This window comes from Triticum aestivum, unplaced genomic scaffold (genome assembly GCF_018294505.1).
Source record: "Triticum aestivum cultivar Chinese Spring unplaced genomic scaffold, IWGSC CS RefSeq v2.1 scaffold7A_scf_3554, whole genome shotgun sequence".
Taxonomy (NCBI): domain Eukaryota; kingdom Viridiplantae; phylum Streptophyta; class Magnoliopsida; order Poales; family Poaceae; genus Triticum; species Triticum aestivum.
The window spans coordinates 1-18,810 of NW_025225113.1; the positions used below are offsets into that span (position 1 = coordinate 1).

General features: G+C 47.0%; 3 protein-coding genes across 3 annotated transcripts; 1 reads left to right on the forward strand and 2 right to left on the reverse strand.

Moving 5' to 3' along the window:
• The first annotated feature begins 1,888 nt into the window (after nucleotides 1-1,888).
• LOC123172074 (uncharacterized) lies at nucleotides 1,889-4,434 on the forward strand. The gene is made up of 2 exons (XM_044589113.1): nucleotides 1,889-3,161; nucleotides 3,701-4,434. Exon 1 carries the CDS (start codon nucleotides 1,934-1,936, stop codon nucleotides 3,155-3,157), a length of 1,224 nt encoding a protein of 407 aa, XP_044445048.1. The 5' UTR covers nucleotides 1,889-1,933; the 3' UTR covers nucleotides 3,158-3,161; nucleotides 3,701-4,434.
• A 529-nt stretch (nucleotides 4,435-4,963) lies between these two features.
• Nucleotides 4,964-9,866, reverse strand: LOC123172072 (uncharacterized). The gene is made up of 12 exons (XM_044589111.1): nucleotides 9,534-9,866; nucleotides 9,236-9,436; nucleotides 8,587-8,670; nucleotides 8,347-8,465; nucleotides 8,163-8,264; nucleotides 7,452-7,571; nucleotides 7,281-7,346; nucleotides 6,826-6,892; nucleotides 6,653-6,706; nucleotides 6,054-6,146; nucleotides 5,733-5,765; nucleotides 4,964-5,635 (listed from the first exon to the last, which is right to left on the reverse strand). The coding sequence occupies exons 1-12, from the start codon at nucleotides 9,648-9,650 to the stop codon at nucleotides 5,537-5,539; spliced, it is 1,155 nt and encodes a 384-aa protein (XP_044445046.1). The 5' UTR covers nucleotides 9,651-9,866; the 3' UTR covers nucleotides 4,964-5,536.
• Nucleotides 9,867-10,127: 261 nt separating this feature from the next.
• LOC123172073 (splicing factor 3B subunit 2-like) lies at nucleotides 10,128-16,628 on the reverse strand. The gene is made up of 20 exons (XM_044589112.1): nucleotides 16,458-16,628; nucleotides 16,237-16,392; nucleotides 15,920-16,075; nucleotides 15,630-15,737; nucleotides 14,455-14,532; nucleotides 14,115-14,207; nucleotides 13,642-13,728; nucleotides 13,442-13,543; nucleotides 13,309-13,352; nucleotides 13,257-13,278; nucleotides 12,918-13,051; nucleotides 12,700-12,790; nucleotides 12,467-12,552; nucleotides 12,302-12,395; nucleotides 11,562-12,103; nucleotides 11,346-11,445; nucleotides 11,137-11,198; nucleotides 10,929-11,007; nucleotides 10,700-10,770; nucleotides 10,128-10,578 (listed from the first exon to the last, which is right to left on the reverse strand). The coding sequence occupies exons 1-20, from the start codon at nucleotides 16,626-16,628 to the stop codon at nucleotides 10,431-10,433; spliced, it is 2,424 nt and encodes an 807-aa protein (XP_044445047.1). The 3' UTR covers nucleotides 10,128-10,430.
• Between the last annotated feature and the right edge of the window lie 2,182 nt (nucleotides 16,629-18,810).

Below are 18,810 nucleotides of genomic sequence, written 5' to 3' on the forward strand. Positions count from 1 at the left end.
GAAAATCCTATTACCGTTGAATTTGATGATGTCGGTTTTTCTGTGAAGGATGCCCGTACCCGGATGGTTCTTTACCTATGTGACAACCCCGACGAGCTCTACCCGGTGCACTCCTCTACCACCACCACTGTCGCTCCAGTTGCCCTCTCCACCAGTGTTGATTTATGGCACACTTGTTTGGGTCGTCCCAACTCCACTGTCCTTCGTCAGATCCTTAGGAGTTTTTCATTCTCATGTAATAAGATAGAAAATCATACTTGTCATGCTTGCCGTCTCGGGAAGCACGTTCGTCTTCCGTTTAGTGCCTCCACAACTATTTCCACTTTTTCGTTTCAATTACTTCATAGTCATGTGTGGACATCTTCGGTTGCGAGTAATACGGGTTATCACTATTACCTTGTGCTTTTAGATGATTTCTCCCATTCTGTGTGGACATTTCCTCTTCGCCGCAAATCTGACGTCCTCGCTACCCTCACGGCATTTTATTCCTATGTCACCACACAATTTTTTGCCTAACATGTCCTTACACGCCACAACAGAATGGCCGCACTGAACGCATCCTTTGCACTTTTAATGACTGCGCCCGTACATTGCTCTTTTACTCTCCCTCGCTTTTAGCCGGATGCCCTCGCCACCGCCACCCTCCTTCTTAACATTCGACCGTGTCGTCCCCGTTGAACTATGCTCCCCATCAATTTCTGTTCGACACTCCTCCGTCCTATGACGGACTTCGCACATTCGGGTGTCTTTGTTATCCTAGTATCCCGTCCACCATGCCACACAAACTTGCACCTCGTTCTCTCGCTTGCATCTTCCTAGGCTATCCTCCCAACACCAAAGGTTACCGGTGTTATGATCGTGTCTCCCACTGTGTCTACACCTCACGACACGTGTACTTTGATGAGCGGGTTTTTCCTTTTCACCAGGTACCACCTCCTGCAGCGGACTGCGCGGCGCTCCTAGATATGTCTGAGGCGGCCTGGCGACCGGCCCGGGCGCGGCCCACCCCCCATGGCAGGCCGCTCGCTCCTCCGCCCCTGGCCGCAGTCGACACTGAAATGGTTGCCAACACTTCTTTTCTTGCCGTGCTCACGGCGCAAAAGTGCATATGCTGCACAGTTGGATGTGCCCTCCATGTATTGGATTTGAAAATGCAAACCCAGCAGCTTCGTGAATGCTTGTTGCTGAATTGGCGTGTTGAGCCTTTGTTGCCAACACTTCTTTCTAGTGTTGTTGAATTGACGTGAGCGGCGAGGGGGAGGAATGCCACCACTTCTACCGGTGTTGCACCAGCATGACGACGGCTGGAGGATGGCACAGCAGCGGTGGGTGGTGAGTAGGTTGCCGTAGACATGGATGTTCCTTGTGATGGTGGCTCTCGTATGCGTTTCTTCTTCTATGAGGCTTGATCGACAGTTGTATGCTCAAAATTGTACTCCCTCTGTAAACTAATATAAGAGCGTTTAGATAACTAAAATAGTGACATAATTGCTTTTATATTAGTTTACGGAGGGAGTAATTCATATTTTGATAAGTCGAGACAGCCTTCGATAAATGATCGCTCATGTAAAACAAAATTGAACTATATATCACGAGACTCATAAAACTCTTCGAAAACGAATCTAGTGACAACAATTCCTGTCACGTAAACTTCGTAGGGCCCAAGAATCAATTAGTGAATGTTTTCTCGAGGAATAAATTTGCTTTGTGTTTTGAAATGTATGGAGTATACGTTCTTTGACATCAGGGCCGGGAGAGTATACATGATTTTATTATAAAACAAGTAGAGAATTTTTGCTTCATTTTTCTGGATGCGTTGAAGGCGGCGTCAAAATGGGGGCACGAGTAGGATATACGTTTTCCTCCAGCAGAAACGGGAAACCAAACCCCCAATCATTCCCCTCCCCTCCGTTCCTCACTCCACTCCACCCCAATGGCGTCGCCGGCGCCGCCCTGCGGCCCCGACGCCTCGCCGGCCATGGAGTCGCAGGCGAGCCTCCCGGACCACCTGACGGAGGACATCCTCCTCCGCCTCCCCACGGCCGCCGACCTCGCCCGCGCGTCCATGGCCGGCCCATCCCTCCGCCGCATCGTCACCGACCACTCCTTCCTCCGTCGCTTCCGCGTCCTCCACCCGCCGCCTCTCCTGGGTATACTCTCGGACCCCTTCATCCCAGCCCAGCCGCCGCACCCCTCCGCCGCCGCCGCCGGAACCCTCGCCGGCACCGACTTCTCCTGCTCCTTCCTCCCCTCCCGCGAGCGGCCCTGGATTCGTCGCGACTTCCGCGACGGCCGCGCCCTCTTCTGCGTCGCCCCCGACGGCGACGACCGCGCCCTGGTGAGGGAGGTGGCCGTGTGCGACCCGCTGCACCGGCGCTACCTCCTGCTACCTCCCGTTCCCCAGGACCTTTCCGATCTAGTCTATCACTGCCAGCCCTTCCTTGCTCCTGCCGGCGGGGACGAGGTGCCGGCCGACGCTCCCTTGAGATTCAGAGTCATGTGCTTGGCCAAATACCAGACCCAGCTGGTCCTATTCGTCCTCTCTTCGTCGGGGGGCTGTGCCAGACCATGGCACGCCATCCCATTTGATGGTTGGAGCGCTCTGGTTGCACAAGTTAGTGAAGGCGAAGATGTGCGATCCTCCACTGCGTTCGGAAATCGCTACTACGCGCACGGATGCTTCTGCTGGGCGATACCTGGGATCGGCAAGTTGCTCATGCTCGACATTGCCACGATGGAGTTCTCCTCCATCGACCTCCTGCCTAGTCCCTGGAGCAATTCCCAGATGGCCTTTGTGGAGGCAAGGGAAGGGAGGCTTGGGTTGTTTGCTCTCAGCCACAATCGCCTCTTGTATTCCATTTCGGGGAGCATTGAGGATGACCCCCCAAGGCTGTCGCTAATGGGGGCTGTAGTCCCATTGCCCCTTGATTACGTCTATTACATCATTGGTGTAGCTGGGGGATTCTTACTCCTACATGGGTTTCAAGACAACCCGGAATCATACCCTTCGTTTGAAATGCCAGATCCGGACTGTTTTTCACTGAATCTCCAGACTATGAAGCTTGAGCGGTTTTGTGGGACTGAGCTCATGATGCCATTGAAGAACCAACTACTGTATGCGGGTTTCCCGCCATCCTTGTCTCCACCAACTATTTGAAGGGGTAAGCTTGCTTCTATTTTTGCCTGTGTTGTCCATGCCATGTATAGGTAGGATCGACGCTGCAGTATGATGCAAGTATTAGCTAGTATAGCATCCAAAATTCCTAGTAGGTGATTAGCTTTAAATTAAAGTCCATCTGTTTCCAATGATGCTGACGCTTATGCCCAGTAAAATGTCCGTCCTTGAACTGCAATTACGTGGTTAGTTAACTTGGTTAGAGAAGTTTGAAGACACCTTTGATGCACAGGGCACTGGATACGTCTGGGTTTTCCTTTAGCATAGCGTGTATGTGGGCCAAATAAACTTGGGTGATAAACTAGATATAGGTTTTTGTTGCATCCAATTAACAAGAGAATGTTCTAATTAACCTTGCGTAGCTCTGGCCTTCGTCCTGGGTCCGACGCTGCATTTGGTCGTCCTGAAAGCAAGAATGTGTATATGAATAATCCTATTGATCATCTGAAACTAGATATATGTTTTGGTTGCATCTAATTAACAAGAGGGGTTGGTTTCTCATCACATCACATGCTATTATTGCAGGGCTTAATCCGCTGTGTATTGGACTCATTTTGCTGCTGGCTGATGATTGCAAGGAAGGATGACACATACATCAAGCAATTGTCTGTGTTTGGCCTGTTGACTCGAGTCTCGCCTCCGGTCCTTTTATGTCCAAAGCCCGCATGCATGCTACATGTTGGTTGATTTGGCATGTGTGCGCAACTTGAGTGCGTTAATATTAGATGGGTACATGGGTCGTCAACCGGTCGACCTGCCTCATATATATTAGAGATGGGTTCTGCAGACTGCAGTCTCTCTAGCTACTGTTAATTTTCATGTTTCCTTCCATGTAGTCTCCCTTGTTCGTTGCTGTTATTTGGCCATTTGTAAATTGCTAGCGGTGCCAAGTCCTAGAGGCAGATGATGGGGATCCTAAGCTTAGAGAGGTGGTGGGTTCGAAGGATTCTTTCCTCGCGGCCTTGATGCCTAACGGGAGGCAGTGCTGCTAGAAGAGGGAGTCTCCGGTGCTCCACCGTAGGGGTCTTGCCGGACCAAGTGGTTTGCCCCCGGCGCTGGCGAAGATTGGTTCCATCAAAGAGCACCTGGACACGATCGTGTTTTCTGCTTTTCTTCGGTACAGTTTAGTCTGTTATTTTCAGTTTCTTTGGGGTGCAAGATGTACTGCCAGCAGCTTTGATCAATGCAGCCCTTGTTCAAAAAAGAATGCATCCATTTGTTGACGAATTGCTTGTGAAATGCATCATCTCCTCTTCTTATGTTTGGCAGATGCAGCTTTTTTTCATTAGATACATGGATGTAGATGCATCCACTTTGTTTGGATTATCACACACATATAATCTATGGCTACAACTTATGATATATCATCTCCGCTTACAATTGAAACTGCACACTACTGTTACTCTTTTGGATGGAGTGCATCGCCGAAAGTACCGGTACATACTGCTAGGATTCAGCAATGTGTAAGCAATTCAGTTAACTAGACTAGCTTTGCCGCCCATCTTGGCAAGACAAGGGTTCCCCACCGACCTGATTTCATAGTGCATCTCCAGCCTCAACCTGTTGGGGGTTGGTCGAAGAGTCCAGCAGCTTCTGCTCGCCCGTCCACAAAGGGGTATAGTGTTCCCGTCGACAGGCCGAGCTCCAGATGCCGCTCCTGGCCCATCAACCACCCCATGTGGAGGTGGAGGTACCCTGTATCAACATGATCAAGCCGTGATGACAAACTCAAAAAAGATAAATAGCAGGTAGTCTATGATGCCATGACTTGAATAATTAGTCCAGAAAGAGGGAAATGGTCAGTTTGACACTTTATAAGCTCTCATGGAGTACAATTACCAGGTCAGTGATCACAGCAACACACCCAAGAAAGTGAGCATGCAAAACATTGCTCTGCCACCATATCGTTTACATTGCTCAGCCTTACATCTGACTTGACCGTGAATGGCTTTATTCTCAGATGGCAGCAGACAATGGGACAAACTTTTTTTTTTCTATAAATACTTATTATTACTAAAAATAACTGCACATACATATATTCATTTGTCACTATACAACCTCGGTGATTGGAGAATCGAATTAAGATTACAAGATACTGTGTCTGTCAGCCACTGGTAGTATACAGGTTCTTGCTCAGTTTCTCCATGTATTAGCGCGACGCCGTTCCCACTTGTTCTTCCAGCTCTTCTTGAGGGCAGGGTGGTGTGTGTTAGTCAGCAAAATGCCTATAAGGCTATATAACTAACTGTTTTGCTATGAGGCCCACATGATCTCGACTCCAACCGCCATGATGAATGTGGACGCATCCACCCATGTATGGTGGGCCTTGTATCTTCATGTCAGATGTTTCTTCCAAAGTAATCAAGCGTCAAAAGGATCCATCCACTCATCGTCTTCCCTTACGGCTTTTTCCCACCGTTCTTTGAACTTTTCCAGCTCCGCCGACGACTGTCTTCTAATCTGATGGTTGAAATAAGAGTGCAATTGATGTTAGAAAATATGCAGGAGAAACATATTGATTTAGGTTTAGAGGGAAGAGAGCATATGTTATACTCACGTGTGTCCGCAAATCCAAAGATCTTCGAGGTAACTGGAGCAAGAAAGGAAATTGTTGATCAGATGATAACAATGGTAGTTATCTTGCAGGCATGGAGAAATCAAGGCTAGAAGGTTGGCCGTCGAGTTAGATATCTGAAGCGATACCCCATTACCATATTAAAAGATTCAATCTGTGTGTTAGTTAGTTGCGATTTAGATTTTGTAACCTTAGAGATGAATCCGGAAATGAGAGACATTTTCTCTCTGTAATTTCATTTCGAATCACATTGTCACCAAAAATATATACAGCATTTTATGAAAAATATGGCGACAAGCAGACCTTGCTGGTATCTGATGGCCCTCCTAATGATGGTATCCCTTGATGGACGACATACTCACTGTCAATTACACCGACCTTCTCAGCTCGATCACCCTGAAATCACATAGCACTACATGCATCAGTATTTTGGTTACTTATCATTCCTACAAACTCATCCCTAATAAAGCATTAATCTTAATCTGGCAGATGATAGCTGAAACACCAGAAATAATTAACCTGCAAAGTGACAGAAGAACACATCGCAATAAAAAAACACATCGCAATAAAATAATGGAACAAAACAAGACAGAAGTCATTAGTACCATCAGCTAGAGTACTAAAAGCCATCTTGTAATTCTTAGCCCATAAATCTGATCCTTACGTTAGGATATGTATAGTTAAATTTGATCCACAGGTGCCAAACACTGAAAACAGAGTAATCTTCCTAGAGCATACTAACAAGCTACACATTTATAATAAAAAATAGCCAGCTCATAAAAGGAAGTGATATGATGGTGAATTATAGCACGGCGTACTTGAAATGCAAAAAACAGTTAGTGAAATAGGTTGCAAAGCTTGAATGGAGCAAACTGTCATGGGATTTGAACCATCTTAAGTACCTGAGCACAATAACCAAGCTTCATGTCAAGGCCCCATCCATGAATCAAGTCATTCTGCAAGTTCGAGACGTTAAAACTGGATGTGCTACGAAGAGCTACGACCCTCCAGTCACACTGAGTAGATCAGACGATATGATGGATTATCAAGTAGTTCAGATTGTCAGAATTCGTACCTGTATTAGATGCCATACGCATTTCCAGGCAGCACGAGAAAAAACTGGTGCCATGCCCTCAACCCACCTATCAAAGAATGCTGAGTTACAATACTAGTAATCAATCGAGCTAGTTTATGAGAACGAGATCAGCAGAATTTGCTCAACAATCAATCAGTTGGATGATGTAACTTTATTTTGCTGACCACACAAAAAAATGCCATTGAACAAAGCAGCATTTTGATTTTTGGTTCTACAATAGCTGTAAAAAAACATTAATCGGTTCAAAGAATATGACCGTAACTCTGTAAGGTAACTGTCTTTTTCAATCACAGAAGAATAAAGTATAGCATAATTTAATACATATGAATCATTGGACATGCTAAATATGAGGTCTAGAGAATAAACTACGATGGCAAGTATAGTTTAGAATAGCCAGAAAAATTACTATGCAAGGCCAAAGCTTCAATTTTTACCCTGTGCATGGAGGTCCTTTACTATCATCAGAACAGTTCATGCTTGAACGATTGTCATATACTCTCCTGCAGAAGAAATGAAGAATTAAAAATGTTAGCGAATGCTCATACAAAAATGATTAAAAAAATAATTCATATTCTGAGATGTGAGAATTAGAAAGACACGAGCACCTATGCACTTTTGTCATCTTGTTGCGGATTGTGATGCGGTGGTGAATATCTGTTGATAGATCAGGATCCAATGCAGGTTGCGTGATTTCTAAGCCTTCGGAAACCATTATATCAATATATCTAAACAGGCAACATGAAAAATGAGAAGGTGTCGTTCAACAGAAAATGCAACACAGCAGAATATATATTCTCAAAAGCTGAATCCATACTTTACAGAGTCAATATCCACTCCAAGTATATTGTCAATAAAAAATCATCCCAGTAGGGAGTTTCAACTTTCAGGCTGAATCCATACTCCCAAAATAAGCACAACAACAATTATATGTCGCAAACAAGGTAGTAAGCTAGAAAAAAGAAACTGAACCATTGTCAAGATGACTGTTTCATAACTACTGAGGCCATCACAAAAATCAACATTTGCGCACTAGAAAAAGACGATTTCAGCATAATGAAACGATATGGCTAGTGCATATCTACTCAAGTATATTGTCAATCATCCCAGTAGGAGTTTCAAGCTGAATGCATACTCCAAAATTGTGCAGAATAACAATTATATCTCGCTAACAAGATTGTACAGCTAGAGCGAAAGAAACTGAACCAGTGTCAAAATGGCTGCTTCATAACTACTCAGACCATCACAAAAATTAGCATTTGCGAACTAAAAAAGAAGACGGTTTCAACAAAATGTAACAATATGGTGTGTCCCCATACCTCCTCGGATCAAAATTTTCCACCCCAAGGTCTTCGTCCCATAAAAAGATGAAATCGTAGATAGCCACGACACTAGGATGCAGAAAACGCTTGGCAAACCACCTGCAGCAGGAACACTCGCTCATTCCAAATGTGGGTGATACAAGCTAAAAGAGACAGCAAAGTATCTGCACCTGGGGCTTACCATTTAGTTTGGTTGGGCGCAACAATGTGTATGGCCTTATCGCTCCACTCGAGGCTACGCCACCCATCCACGTTCCCGTCATAATGGAACAGCATGACCGTGTAGCTCTCATTCAGAAACTAAAACAGTTAAAGCATAGTAGGGTGAGCATCAAATCAGAACAGATATAAAACCTTCCCTTACGAAACGACAAAAGCAGCTGGCGTTAAAGGAGACAAACTCGAGAAGAAGAAGCCGGACCTTACGAGCCATCACGTCCACATTCTGCATTTGAGAGATCCCGACCGCCATCGCCAGGAGAGCTTTGTGTCTGTCATTCTTATTCTGCAGGCAAGGGTGAGCAGTAGTATGCCCATATTAGCAACAGAATGGGCCAATGAGTGGGTTGCCCGCCCGCTAGGAGCTCGCGACTAGAATTGCGGATCCTAGAGGTTTGCGAATTATGGTGCCGCTAAAGCAGCCGTCGAAGACAGGGACAAAACAGACAGGTGAACTGACAGGACCAGCCGCAACACCGTACATTAACTACATACAGTTAGAGCAGAGGTGAGTGAGAGGCAGTATTCTAAGGGGATACTTTGCTCCATCCATTCAGCATGGTTCACTTGCAGCTAGCAAGTAAATAAACGAACTGATAACGAGTGGGAGTAACTGTAAGGAGATGATCCAGAGCAGAGTCGAGCTTAATTTAATTTTTTTAACCGGTTTGATACACTAAAAGCTGAGATTGGCGTTGCCTTGAGGCAACCCCAAGGGTTGCGGCAAGGGGGCAGTTTCATTCATCCATTTGGTGTGGTTCAGTTTCAGATAAGAGACGGAACCAATTCTACGAAGTGTAAAAGGAGTAACAGTGACAGTGACAGTGACAGTAAAGGGGGGCGCGCCGGACCTTGGGGATGGCGCGGTTGGCGGCGGGGTCCCAGAGCGGGCGGAGGAACATGTCGGAGCTGGTCTGGACGATCCCGCGCGGCAGGCCCTCGGCGCCGGTCCTCCGGTTCCAGTTCCAGCGGGCCGCCGCGCCGTTCCCCCCCTCCCGGCGCCGCTGCTGCGTGGCCGTGGCCGCGGCGTAGTCGGACCTGCCGAGATCCACCTGGCAGACAAACAGAGCGGCTCGAGTGTCAGTCAGGCGCTCATTCAGGGGAGCTAAAAATGGGAGGGGGCAAGGGAAAGGTGGTGTGGGGGCTTGCCTTGAGGTGGTGGTGCTGGATCTGGAGCGAGGTGATGACGATGAGCGCGACGAAGGCGGCCAGGTAGCCGCAGCCGCATGAGGCGGCCCGGCGCGGCGGGATGGGCGGGTACTTCATCCCTCCCGGCGCCGCCGCCGCCGGCCCCGGCCGTCCCTGGGTGTAGGCAGCCCCCACCGCGGGAGGGGAAGGGCGCCACGGAGGAGGAGGGCGTCGGCGCTCCTCGCCGGAGTGGGGGGGACGGGGAGGCGGGGTAGGAGGAAGGTTCTGGAGGGTTCTAGAAGGAGGTGCGCCTAATCTAATGGCCCATTATTCCGAAATGGGCTTAAACAAATCGCGTCCTCGTACTCTACTACGCCCCTCGCTTTTCGGACTGCTCGTGAGTGGGTGGGTGGGTGGGTTTGTCGTGGCGGGCCCACCTGCCAGTGGCCCAGTCGGTGGCTAAAGTTGCCTAATTAATTAGGGAGGCCTTCATTAGCGCGAGACAGGTGTCCCGTTTCATCAGTGGCAGTGAGCCGACGGCGACTGCTTTCTGTGTACCACGCGTGACGTGTCCCCTTAATGACGCGTCCTTGTTGGTTAGCTGACACGTGGAATCAGGCCGCCACATGCTCTTCTTGTCCAGTGATCTTTTTTTTTTCTTTTGCGAATGTCATCTTGTCTGATCTGTCTCCTCCAGTGAGTTACCAGCTCGTTTGTGCACAAAAATTACTCCGACAGACAGCAGCCATCTTCACCGGCTCCGACAGCTAGCCCATCAGAAACTGAATTCCTACCCCTACTCCACCACCACCGTGCAACGGCCGGGAGCTCTTCTGTTCATCAGATCATCATCAGCAGACACGCTAATCTACCTCCTCCAGTGCACACAAAAAAGTTACATCCCATTCGCGGCCTCTTCTAAAACTTGAAGTCCACCTTCTTCCGTTTTGTCGCCGTCTTCCAGGACGGCGGCGACACCCAGCTGCTGCCTTCCCCGCCCACCAGCTTCCTCCCCATCTTCCCCTTGCCATTGCCCTTGCTCTCCTCCCCCCAAAGCTCCCTGTACCTGTCCATCACAACCCCTCTACGGTCACCAAGACGTACACAGGATTATATCGCAGGATATATGATATCCCTGGCATTATGCCGCAAGATTGTGACGGCGAGAGACGCTGGTCTTATCTTACTTGGCGGCCAGGGCGTCCTCTACGGCGTCGAGCTGGTCAGGGTGGATCGTGACGTCCACCCTCTCCAGCTTCTGCTTCTTAACAGCAGCACCAGCGGCACGGGGAAAGGAAAGAAAGAGGAGGCATAAACGTCAGAACCTCAACTAACAAGTAGCTAGTGACTGTCAGGCAAGCAACGGGTATTGACAACAGACGATGAGGGAGGGAACTCCACTGCTAATGGGCTCACCCTTTTACTTTTAGGGCCTGATGATGATGATGATGATGATGATGTTGACGGTTTATCTTGCGCTCCCACCACCACGTACCTGTGATTATGATTAAAGCGAGAGTGCGCGTGCATGCGGCGTGTGACTTTTATGGTTTTCATTTCAAAAGCTAAGCGGGGATCAAGGGAGGATTGCACGATAGGGGTTTGGTTAGGGAAGCATGCATACCTGTGGCTCGACAAGTACAGCGCACTGGCAGAGGCAACTCTTTCTTCCTTCTGTTCAAGAACCTACCGAGGAGTAAACAGCAAACTGACGATTATCAGCAACGACTAGCAAACCCACACAGGGAGCACTTTTTGTTGATTATCAACAACTTGATGATCAACATTCAACACCACTATGCTTTCTCGGACACAGAGAGCACTTTACATCACCTGGTATAATAATGGCCTTTCTGCCCGCCTCTCACACTCCTTCCTCCACGACTTCCGAAGGTCGATAACATCCGGCGTTTCCACACCAGCTGGAGTACTGCTGTCACAGCCACAAGGACAAGTGAATACCAAGTGCCTACTGCAATATATAATTGAAAAGAAAATCTAATATGGTAACTGACAACAGAAGAACACACGCATAGATAAGATAATTACCTTGAGATGGTGTGGCCAGACCGGATGCCTTCTACTATTTCCCCCTCCTCCAGTTCGTCCTCCTCCTTTTCCTCTTTTCGAATGCCTTCTACTATTCCCCCCTCTTCCAGTTCCCCCTCCTCTTCTTCCTCTTGCCGAATGCCTTCCACAATTTCCCCATCTTCCAGCTCCTCTTCTACCTCTTGCCGAATGCCTTCCACTATTTCCCCATCTTCCAGCTCTTCCTCCTCCTCTTGCCGAATACCTTGTACTATTTCCCCATCTTCCAGCTCTTCCTCCTCCTCCTGCCGAATACTTTGTACTATTTCCCCATCCTCCAGTTCCTCCTCCAACTCTTCCAGAGTGCGTTCTTCTACTTCCCCGTCTTTCAGGTCCTCCTCCTCCTCTTCCTCTTTAAGAATGTCTTCTTCTATTCCCCCATCTTCCAGTACCTCTTCCTCTTCTAGAATGCCTTTTTCTATTTTCCCATCTTCCAATTCCTCCTCTTCCTCTTCTTCTTCGTCCAGTTCTTCCCAGTGTTTGCTGTGATCAATAGGTTCTCCCTACATAATTGCATAAAGCAAATGTTAGTTCTGCTCACTACTAACTTCATTTACAAGGTTTATCGTGCTGAATCCCGAAACATTTTCGCATACTCGGTTGGGTGCCTAGGCTGTTGGCAAGAAACAATAGCAGGTTTTCAAAGGGAACGTAGGAGTAATTAGATGGTGTAAAGAGCAACTTTTAAATAGATAGGCTACCTCGTCAATTGACGGCTTTCCCATCTCCCCAGGTCCATCACCAAAATTGCCGCCCGATAATGACGGTGTACCTTGCGCTCCAAGCAGCACGTACCTGCAAAGGGAGCACATGTAGCGTGTGACTTCTCTGGTTGACAAACTGGACAGGACTCGGGGGAGGATTACTCGGTAGGTTTGGCCAGGGAAACATATGCGTGGCTTGACGCGAACAACGCCCTATGGGCGATCCTTACTTCTTTCTGTTCAAGAACCTTCAGAGGGAAGAAACAACTTGTTGATGATTAACAGTGACAATTAGCCAAGCCAATTGGTGCTATAACAGAATGATTTATCTACTATCAAGAAATTGGTGATTAACACCACTCTGCTTTCTCGGACACAGAGAGCAGTTAAGTTACCTGGTATAATGGCCTTTCTGCCTGGTTATCTGACTCCTTCCTCAGCTTCCGAAGCTCAATAACATCAGGTGCTTCCGCACCAGCCAGAGTACTGTTACAAAAACAAGGACAATTATTAGATACTAGGTGTCTACTGCACTATTTAATTCTAATAAAAAAAACTGGTAACTGACGATTAAAATAACTGGCAACAAGAGAACAGAAGTATAGAGAATTACCTTGAGACGGTGTCAATAGACCTAACACCTTCTTCTATCTCCTCATGAATAATTAGTTCCTCCTCTTTTTCTTCCTCTTCATCCTCTTCTTCATCCAAATCTCCCCAGTGTTTGGTGCGATTGAGAGGTTCTTCCTAGATAACCGCAGAAAGCAAATGTTAGTTCCGCTCACGAAAACCACAATTCACTGCAACTTATCTTTATTTACAAAGTTTGTCTTGCTGCAGGAATCCAAATAACTTTTTCATATACTGGGATATGGTGCAAAGAAACAATAGCAGGTTTAGAAAGAAAGTGTATGAATAGTTAAATGGTGTGATTTGTTTTCACATAACGTGCCTCATCAGGTTCATCACCCAAACTGTCTCCAGGAGAGATTGGGGCATTAAAACCTGGGATCTTCAGATAAGGATAAGAGGGTGGAGGACCAAAGAACTGGCAAAAAATGAATCGGGGTCAATTGGCTAATGATGAAAGCACTGCCAGTAAGAAAACCAGACAAACATAGGTTAGAAAATACATACCTGCATCCTGGTAAGCCATGGGGGCGGGGCACCATCAGGCATACCAAGAGCTTTTTTAAGCTCCTGGGACAGCATACCTGGTTTCATTACCTTAAGCTTCGGCTGTCAAATGTGCAAGTAGAACTTAACATCAGAACCATATATGGACTCATGGATGGTGTCTTCTGTTTTTTGCTGTTTAAGTATTGAAGATTACATACCTCAAACTCTTTCCCTTCATAATACAGATCACCATAACTAGTCAATGTGGGTTTTGTTTGATATTTAAAGAATGCATCATGCAAAACCTGTGGAAAACAATGCCTAACATTATTAGCCTTGAATGAGAACCATGGTACAAACTGATAACTGGCAGGTCAAATATATAGGAAAGTTATATCAAATATCAATTACACACCAGCACTAGCATTATAAGTCGTGTAAGTTCACAAAACAATAGAATGGCACTCAGGCAGTTACTCTGATGGGTTCATGGAGGATTTAGGTTTGCATCATAAAGAGGGCCTCAAATACAAACACGGCAAGAAAACTAGAGAAGGCACTAACAAGTAGCAATATATGTACTCACGGTTGTATGAAAGAAAACAGAGGAAACGAAACCCACAAACTCCTTCATATTTGCAGCTTTGGCAACATAACTAAACTACTATGATATGCAGGTGGAGATGTTGACCTCATAATCCATATCCATATATCCCCTCTTGGGCTGCATACGGTTGTGCTGCTTCTGTTTCAGTGTCTTGTTGTTCATCTTCTGAACGTATGCCTGCATAAACGTTTAGAAAAACAATTGGGCTTTCCTTTTTTGTGCAGGCAAGTTTCCGAGATTTATTAGCCAGCCAAAGGACTGCACCAACATGCAACATCTCCCATGATAGAACAGACACTGACACTAGCTTACAAATATAACACTGGATTTACCAGCCAATCAGCCAATAAACCCGAACGGTAGCTTCACTGAAACCAACACAAACACTCCATGTATGATCCTCAACTCCAAGAAAGTAAGTTACCTGTCTTATTTTTTCAATTCCAGTTGCAGCAATGAAGTCAGGAAGCTGGAACGGTTGTTTTTGAAAACCCCTCTTTCCCTGAAACAGCAACATAATGCAGAGAAATAGGTGAATATGGCAGTCCTAGATGCTATCTTGAGTTTAGAATTTTGTAGTCTTCAAGAAAAGGATAACAGTTCAAGAAGTATGATCTGATTCTAATGCACGGAATATCAAAAGGCATGGAACTCTAGTTGGACTCTAGTCTGTACAGCAGAAGGGACATCGAATGAATGCACACAAGATTCAACTATCCTATATATCCCCACCAGAAAGAAGTTAAAAAACTATCCTGTATACACTACAGAAACCATTCAAGTAGTACAACACCATTTCCAGCCTCCTCGATTGTTACAGCAGTCCCTGCAAGAATTACACATCCATATAAGAAGGGTGAAACATGTTGGACATTATGGGCATGTTTGGTTTGTTGCCCCAGGTAGCCAAGCCACAATTTTGGTAAAGCATAATCAAGACGTCTCCAAAATGCCAGTAAGGTTGAGATTATTGGACTGCAGCCAACGACGACTTCTCTAGTTGTTGCTGTGGTAAATGGATCCCACATTTCATATAGTACTTCTCATCAAACATAGTCAATGTAGGTCTTGGTTTACTGATTAAATCACAACGGATATAGTTGTTCAAACGGGTCACAAATTGGACTGACATTTCAGAAGAATTAATGCTTGAAGCCTGTTACTCAGATAAATATCTATTTAGTACAGCCAACTATCGCTAGCCATGTTGGCAAAAGGGGACCTCAAATAAATAATTAATTGGTGTAGCCAACTATCGCTAGCCATGTCAGCAAACAAGGCACAACCAGCAGGCGTGCCAGTGAGTTGAGTTTTCCAACTATGCACCAACAAAAGCCTTGGCACAACCAAAATATTGCAGAGCATGCTGAATATTGGAATTAGGCCAAGCGACCAAATCTTAGGGGCACTACAAATTTATGGTAGGAAAAAACAGGGAACCAAGCCTCCCCAAGGCACATGCTCCCACTCCTGCTCCCTGGCTGACTTGGAGGAAAATGCAGCTATCTTCTGCATACTGACTTACCGAGTAACCAATTTCACAAAACATGGGCATCAATCATCATACTAAAAAAATTAGATGTTTGCAAACTGACAAACCTGCAAGTACTTTCGTTTCTGGCACCAGTGTCTTGGAACAGGCACGGTGTTCCTGCGGGACTTGAGACATACAAGCAACTTCGGATCCGGGGCATTACCATCCCAGACCTGGCAAGGGAAACAAACAACAAAGCACATGTCAGATGAAGAGAGCGCATTCATGTAAACATACCACAGCTAGCCAACAGCATCAACATGTCAACATAGATGGACGCACAACAGGTAAAAGTTCAACGAATTGTCTGGTCGACATTGCGGTTACAGGAGAGCGATTGAAAGAGGGGAAGCACCTCAACAACATCAGGTCTGCTGCACATCTGCCTCAGCTCTGAAATCTTCACCCTCCGCAGCTGCTTCCTCTGCTTCTTCGACAGGGCAACTGCTTCCTCCTCCTCCTTCTTTGGGGCCTCCTGCTCAGCATCGGCAGCAGCAGCATTCTCCTTGGCCTATCAGCAACAAGATTCCGCTCGTTTCATTCCCAATTCCAGTTCAACCGGAAATCACATTTGATTTTACCGGGCACCAAACCCTCGCCGAAACCCCGCGAAAAACCCTACCAAATTCCCCCGAAATGGGCAGGAAGGGAGGAGGAGGAAGGCTCGGATACCTCGGCGGGGGGAGAGGAGGGCCCGGAATCCTCGGCCTGCGCGGCCGCGGCGGGGCCCGTGAGGCCGAATTTCTCGAAGACGGCCGCGAAGGCGCCGAGGAGGAGGGGGTCGTCGGCGCCGAGGTCGGGCTTCTCCGGCACGTACTCCACCTCCACCTGCAAGGAAGCGCGGCGTTAGGCGCCGTTCGAGCGGATTACGGGGCGGCGGAGCAGGAGCTCGCCTGGGGAGCGGGGTCGGGGCCTGGGCGGGCGCTCTCCTCGCCGGCCCCCGCATTGGCGCCCGCGGCCCTACTCTTCCTGTCCCTGCGGCGGCGCAGGCGGCGGGGGCGGCCGCGCCCGCTGTCCCGCGGCGTGGGGCTCGCCGCGGCGACGACGGCGACGGCGGTGGGCATGATCGTCGTCAGCAGGAGCGAGCGAGGCGACGAGAGACGGGCTTTTGCTCTAGCTTGTGGACTGTGGTCGGTCTTGATTCTTGACTTGTGTGTGTGGGGTTCGTTTGTTGGGCCCAGCCCAAGCTGGGCTCTATGGCTCTCAACATTTGCTACTACTAGAGTGAAACATCTTAACCCATAAATATCACCTACGTACTAACAATAAATATTGAAGCAATAAATTGATATCCTGAAGCATCTTAACCCATAAATATCGATGCCCCTAAATGACGAGCAAATAGTTTACAAAATGGGCTTCAATCGATTTCACCTACTATATTCATGAATGATCGAGCCAGAAAGAAGTTATGAATGAGGCCAGTATTCATGAATGCAGGGAGCATGTGCTCCTGCGAGTGAAAAATAATTTTTGAAATGTACAAAAAGATCCCAACATTTTTTATGTACTTATAGTCACATTCTAATGTTACCTGCAAAGTTTAGGCAAAAAGGATAAACATTTTGGCCCGCAAAAAAAACAAATTTAAACACCAAATGTTGCCTCAAAATGTCACCCCAAATTTGGTTTTTTTTCACCGTCCAGCATGGTTGCGACACTAACTTGGATATCCACAAAAAAATTCAGAATTTTTTAAAAAACATTTTACCATCTTTTTTGTGGTACTGCTCATCCAGGAGCAAATGCTCTCCGGAATCAAAACGCCCCTCCCGCCAATGATCCACTTTGAACTACCCTCACCTCAAGATAGCTCTGCAAGTGGTTCTGGAGGCCGACTACAAGGAGGTGGTCGATCTTTGGGCCTCGCGCACTTATTCATGCTCATTGGTAGCACCAGTACTCATAGAAATGAATCAACCGTGTGTGTTACCATGATGGCCCCTTCTCGGCGGAGTCCGGGAAGTGGACACGGTGTTGGAGTAATGCTTGCGCAGGTTGTTCCTTTAGTTTCTCACTCGCGCTTTGCCTCCTCTTCTCGCTCTCTTTTGCGTATAAGTTAGCCACCATATATGCTAGTCGCTTGCTGCAGCTCCACATATATTTGCCTTACCCTTCCTATCAGCTTAAATAGTCTTGATCGCAAGGGTGCGAGATTGCTGAGTCCCTGTGGCTCACAGATTACTATTACACCAGATGCAGGTCCAGGTGATTCCGCTCCAGGTGACGCGTACGAGCTCAAGTGGGAGTTCGACGAGGACTCTCAACGTTACTATGTGTCTTTTCCTGATGATCAGTAGTGGTGCCCAGTTGAGGGTGATCGGGACCGTGTCGCATGTTGGGTTTTTCTTCTATTTTGGCGTCGTAGCCGGGCCATGAGTTTTTGGATGATGTATGTTATTTATGTACCTGATTGACGTGGCGAGTGTAAGCATTTTACAAACATAATGCAAGTATACAAAGCATTTGCTAATATACAAACAGAAAACTAAAGTGACGAAACCAAACAGAAAACAGAGAATATTACTTGCAATCCCAACAATATCGAAAGAAACATTCATTACTCAAGCCCAATCTCTCTAGTGGCATCAGTTAGAGATTTGATGCCTCCATGCTAGAGGAAAGCCCCTTTGTCAGAGAAGACTTTGGTGATTCCTTTCTCCAAGAAAGAGTTGGCAATTACTTCACCAATCCTTGGTACTACTTTCTGGAAACCAAGCATCACAACCTTGAACTCTCTCATCAGAAACTAAGTGTTGCCTTTCATCAGCAAGAAACAACTACAAATGCAAGTCTTAAGTCTATTGATTTAATCTCAATTAAAATAGACCAGTGCAAATATATCCTAAAAGCATCATCCGCCTCTACTGACTTGTCGAAGTTTAATGCTATTAGTACAACCGAGAAGCATGTGCTATCATTGAGAAGCTAGATGTATAAATCAGTAAAAGCATCCTTACAAGAGCACATACCTCTATAAGTTTACTTCAGAGATACATCAGCAAAATTGGGACTGGCTAGACACTAGTCGGCTGAAATTTTAATTTGTGTCAGTCGATTGGTTTCCAGCCGTCCGGCGGAAAATAAACGGCCCGATGCACGTCTTCCACTTCCAGACCGTCTTCTTCTACGTCAAACCGCTGAGCCACCATCGGCCTAATTGCCGCTCGCAGCCCACGGTGCTCCCACGCCAGCCTTGCGGCCCCACCCTCCCCCCTACTGCCACCCATTGTCGTGCTGCCGCCT

What these genes read in the sequence shown, in the direction of transcription:
- LOC123172074 (XM_044589113.1), top strand. Translation starts at nt 1,934, where the DNA reads ATGGCGTCGCCGGCGCCGCCCTGCGGCCCCGACGCCTCGCCGGCCATG.
- LOC123172072 (XM_044589111.1), bottom strand. Translation starts at nt 9,650, where the DNA reads ATGAAGTACCCGCCCATCCCGCCGCGCCGGGCCGCCTCATGCGGCTGC. An exon ending in AAAGGACCTCCATGCACAGG is followed by an intron (nt 6,893 to 7,280) that starts GTAAAAATTGAA and finishes ATTCTTTGATAG; the next exon opens with GTGGGTTGAGGGCATGGCAC. An exon ending in CTTTGGATTTGCGGACACAC is followed by an intron (nt 5,636 to 5,732) that starts GTGAGTATAACA and finishes TTCAACCATCAG; the next exon opens with ATTAGAAGACAGTCGTCGGC.
- LOC123172073 (XM_044589112.1), bottom strand. Translation starts at nt 16,628, where the DNA reads ATGCCCACCGCCGTCGCCGTCGTCGCCGCGGCGAGCCCCACGCCGCGG. An exon ending in AGAAACGAAAGTACTTGCAG is followed by an intron (nt 14,533 to 15,629) that starts GTTTGTCAGTTT and finishes TTGCTGTTTCAG; the next exon opens with GGAAAGAGGGGTTTTCAAAA. An exon ending in AAAGGCCATTATTATACCAG is followed by an intron (nt 11,199 to 11,345) that starts GTGATGTAAAGT and finishes ACTCCTCGGTAG; the next exon opens with GTTCTTGAACAGAAGGAAGA.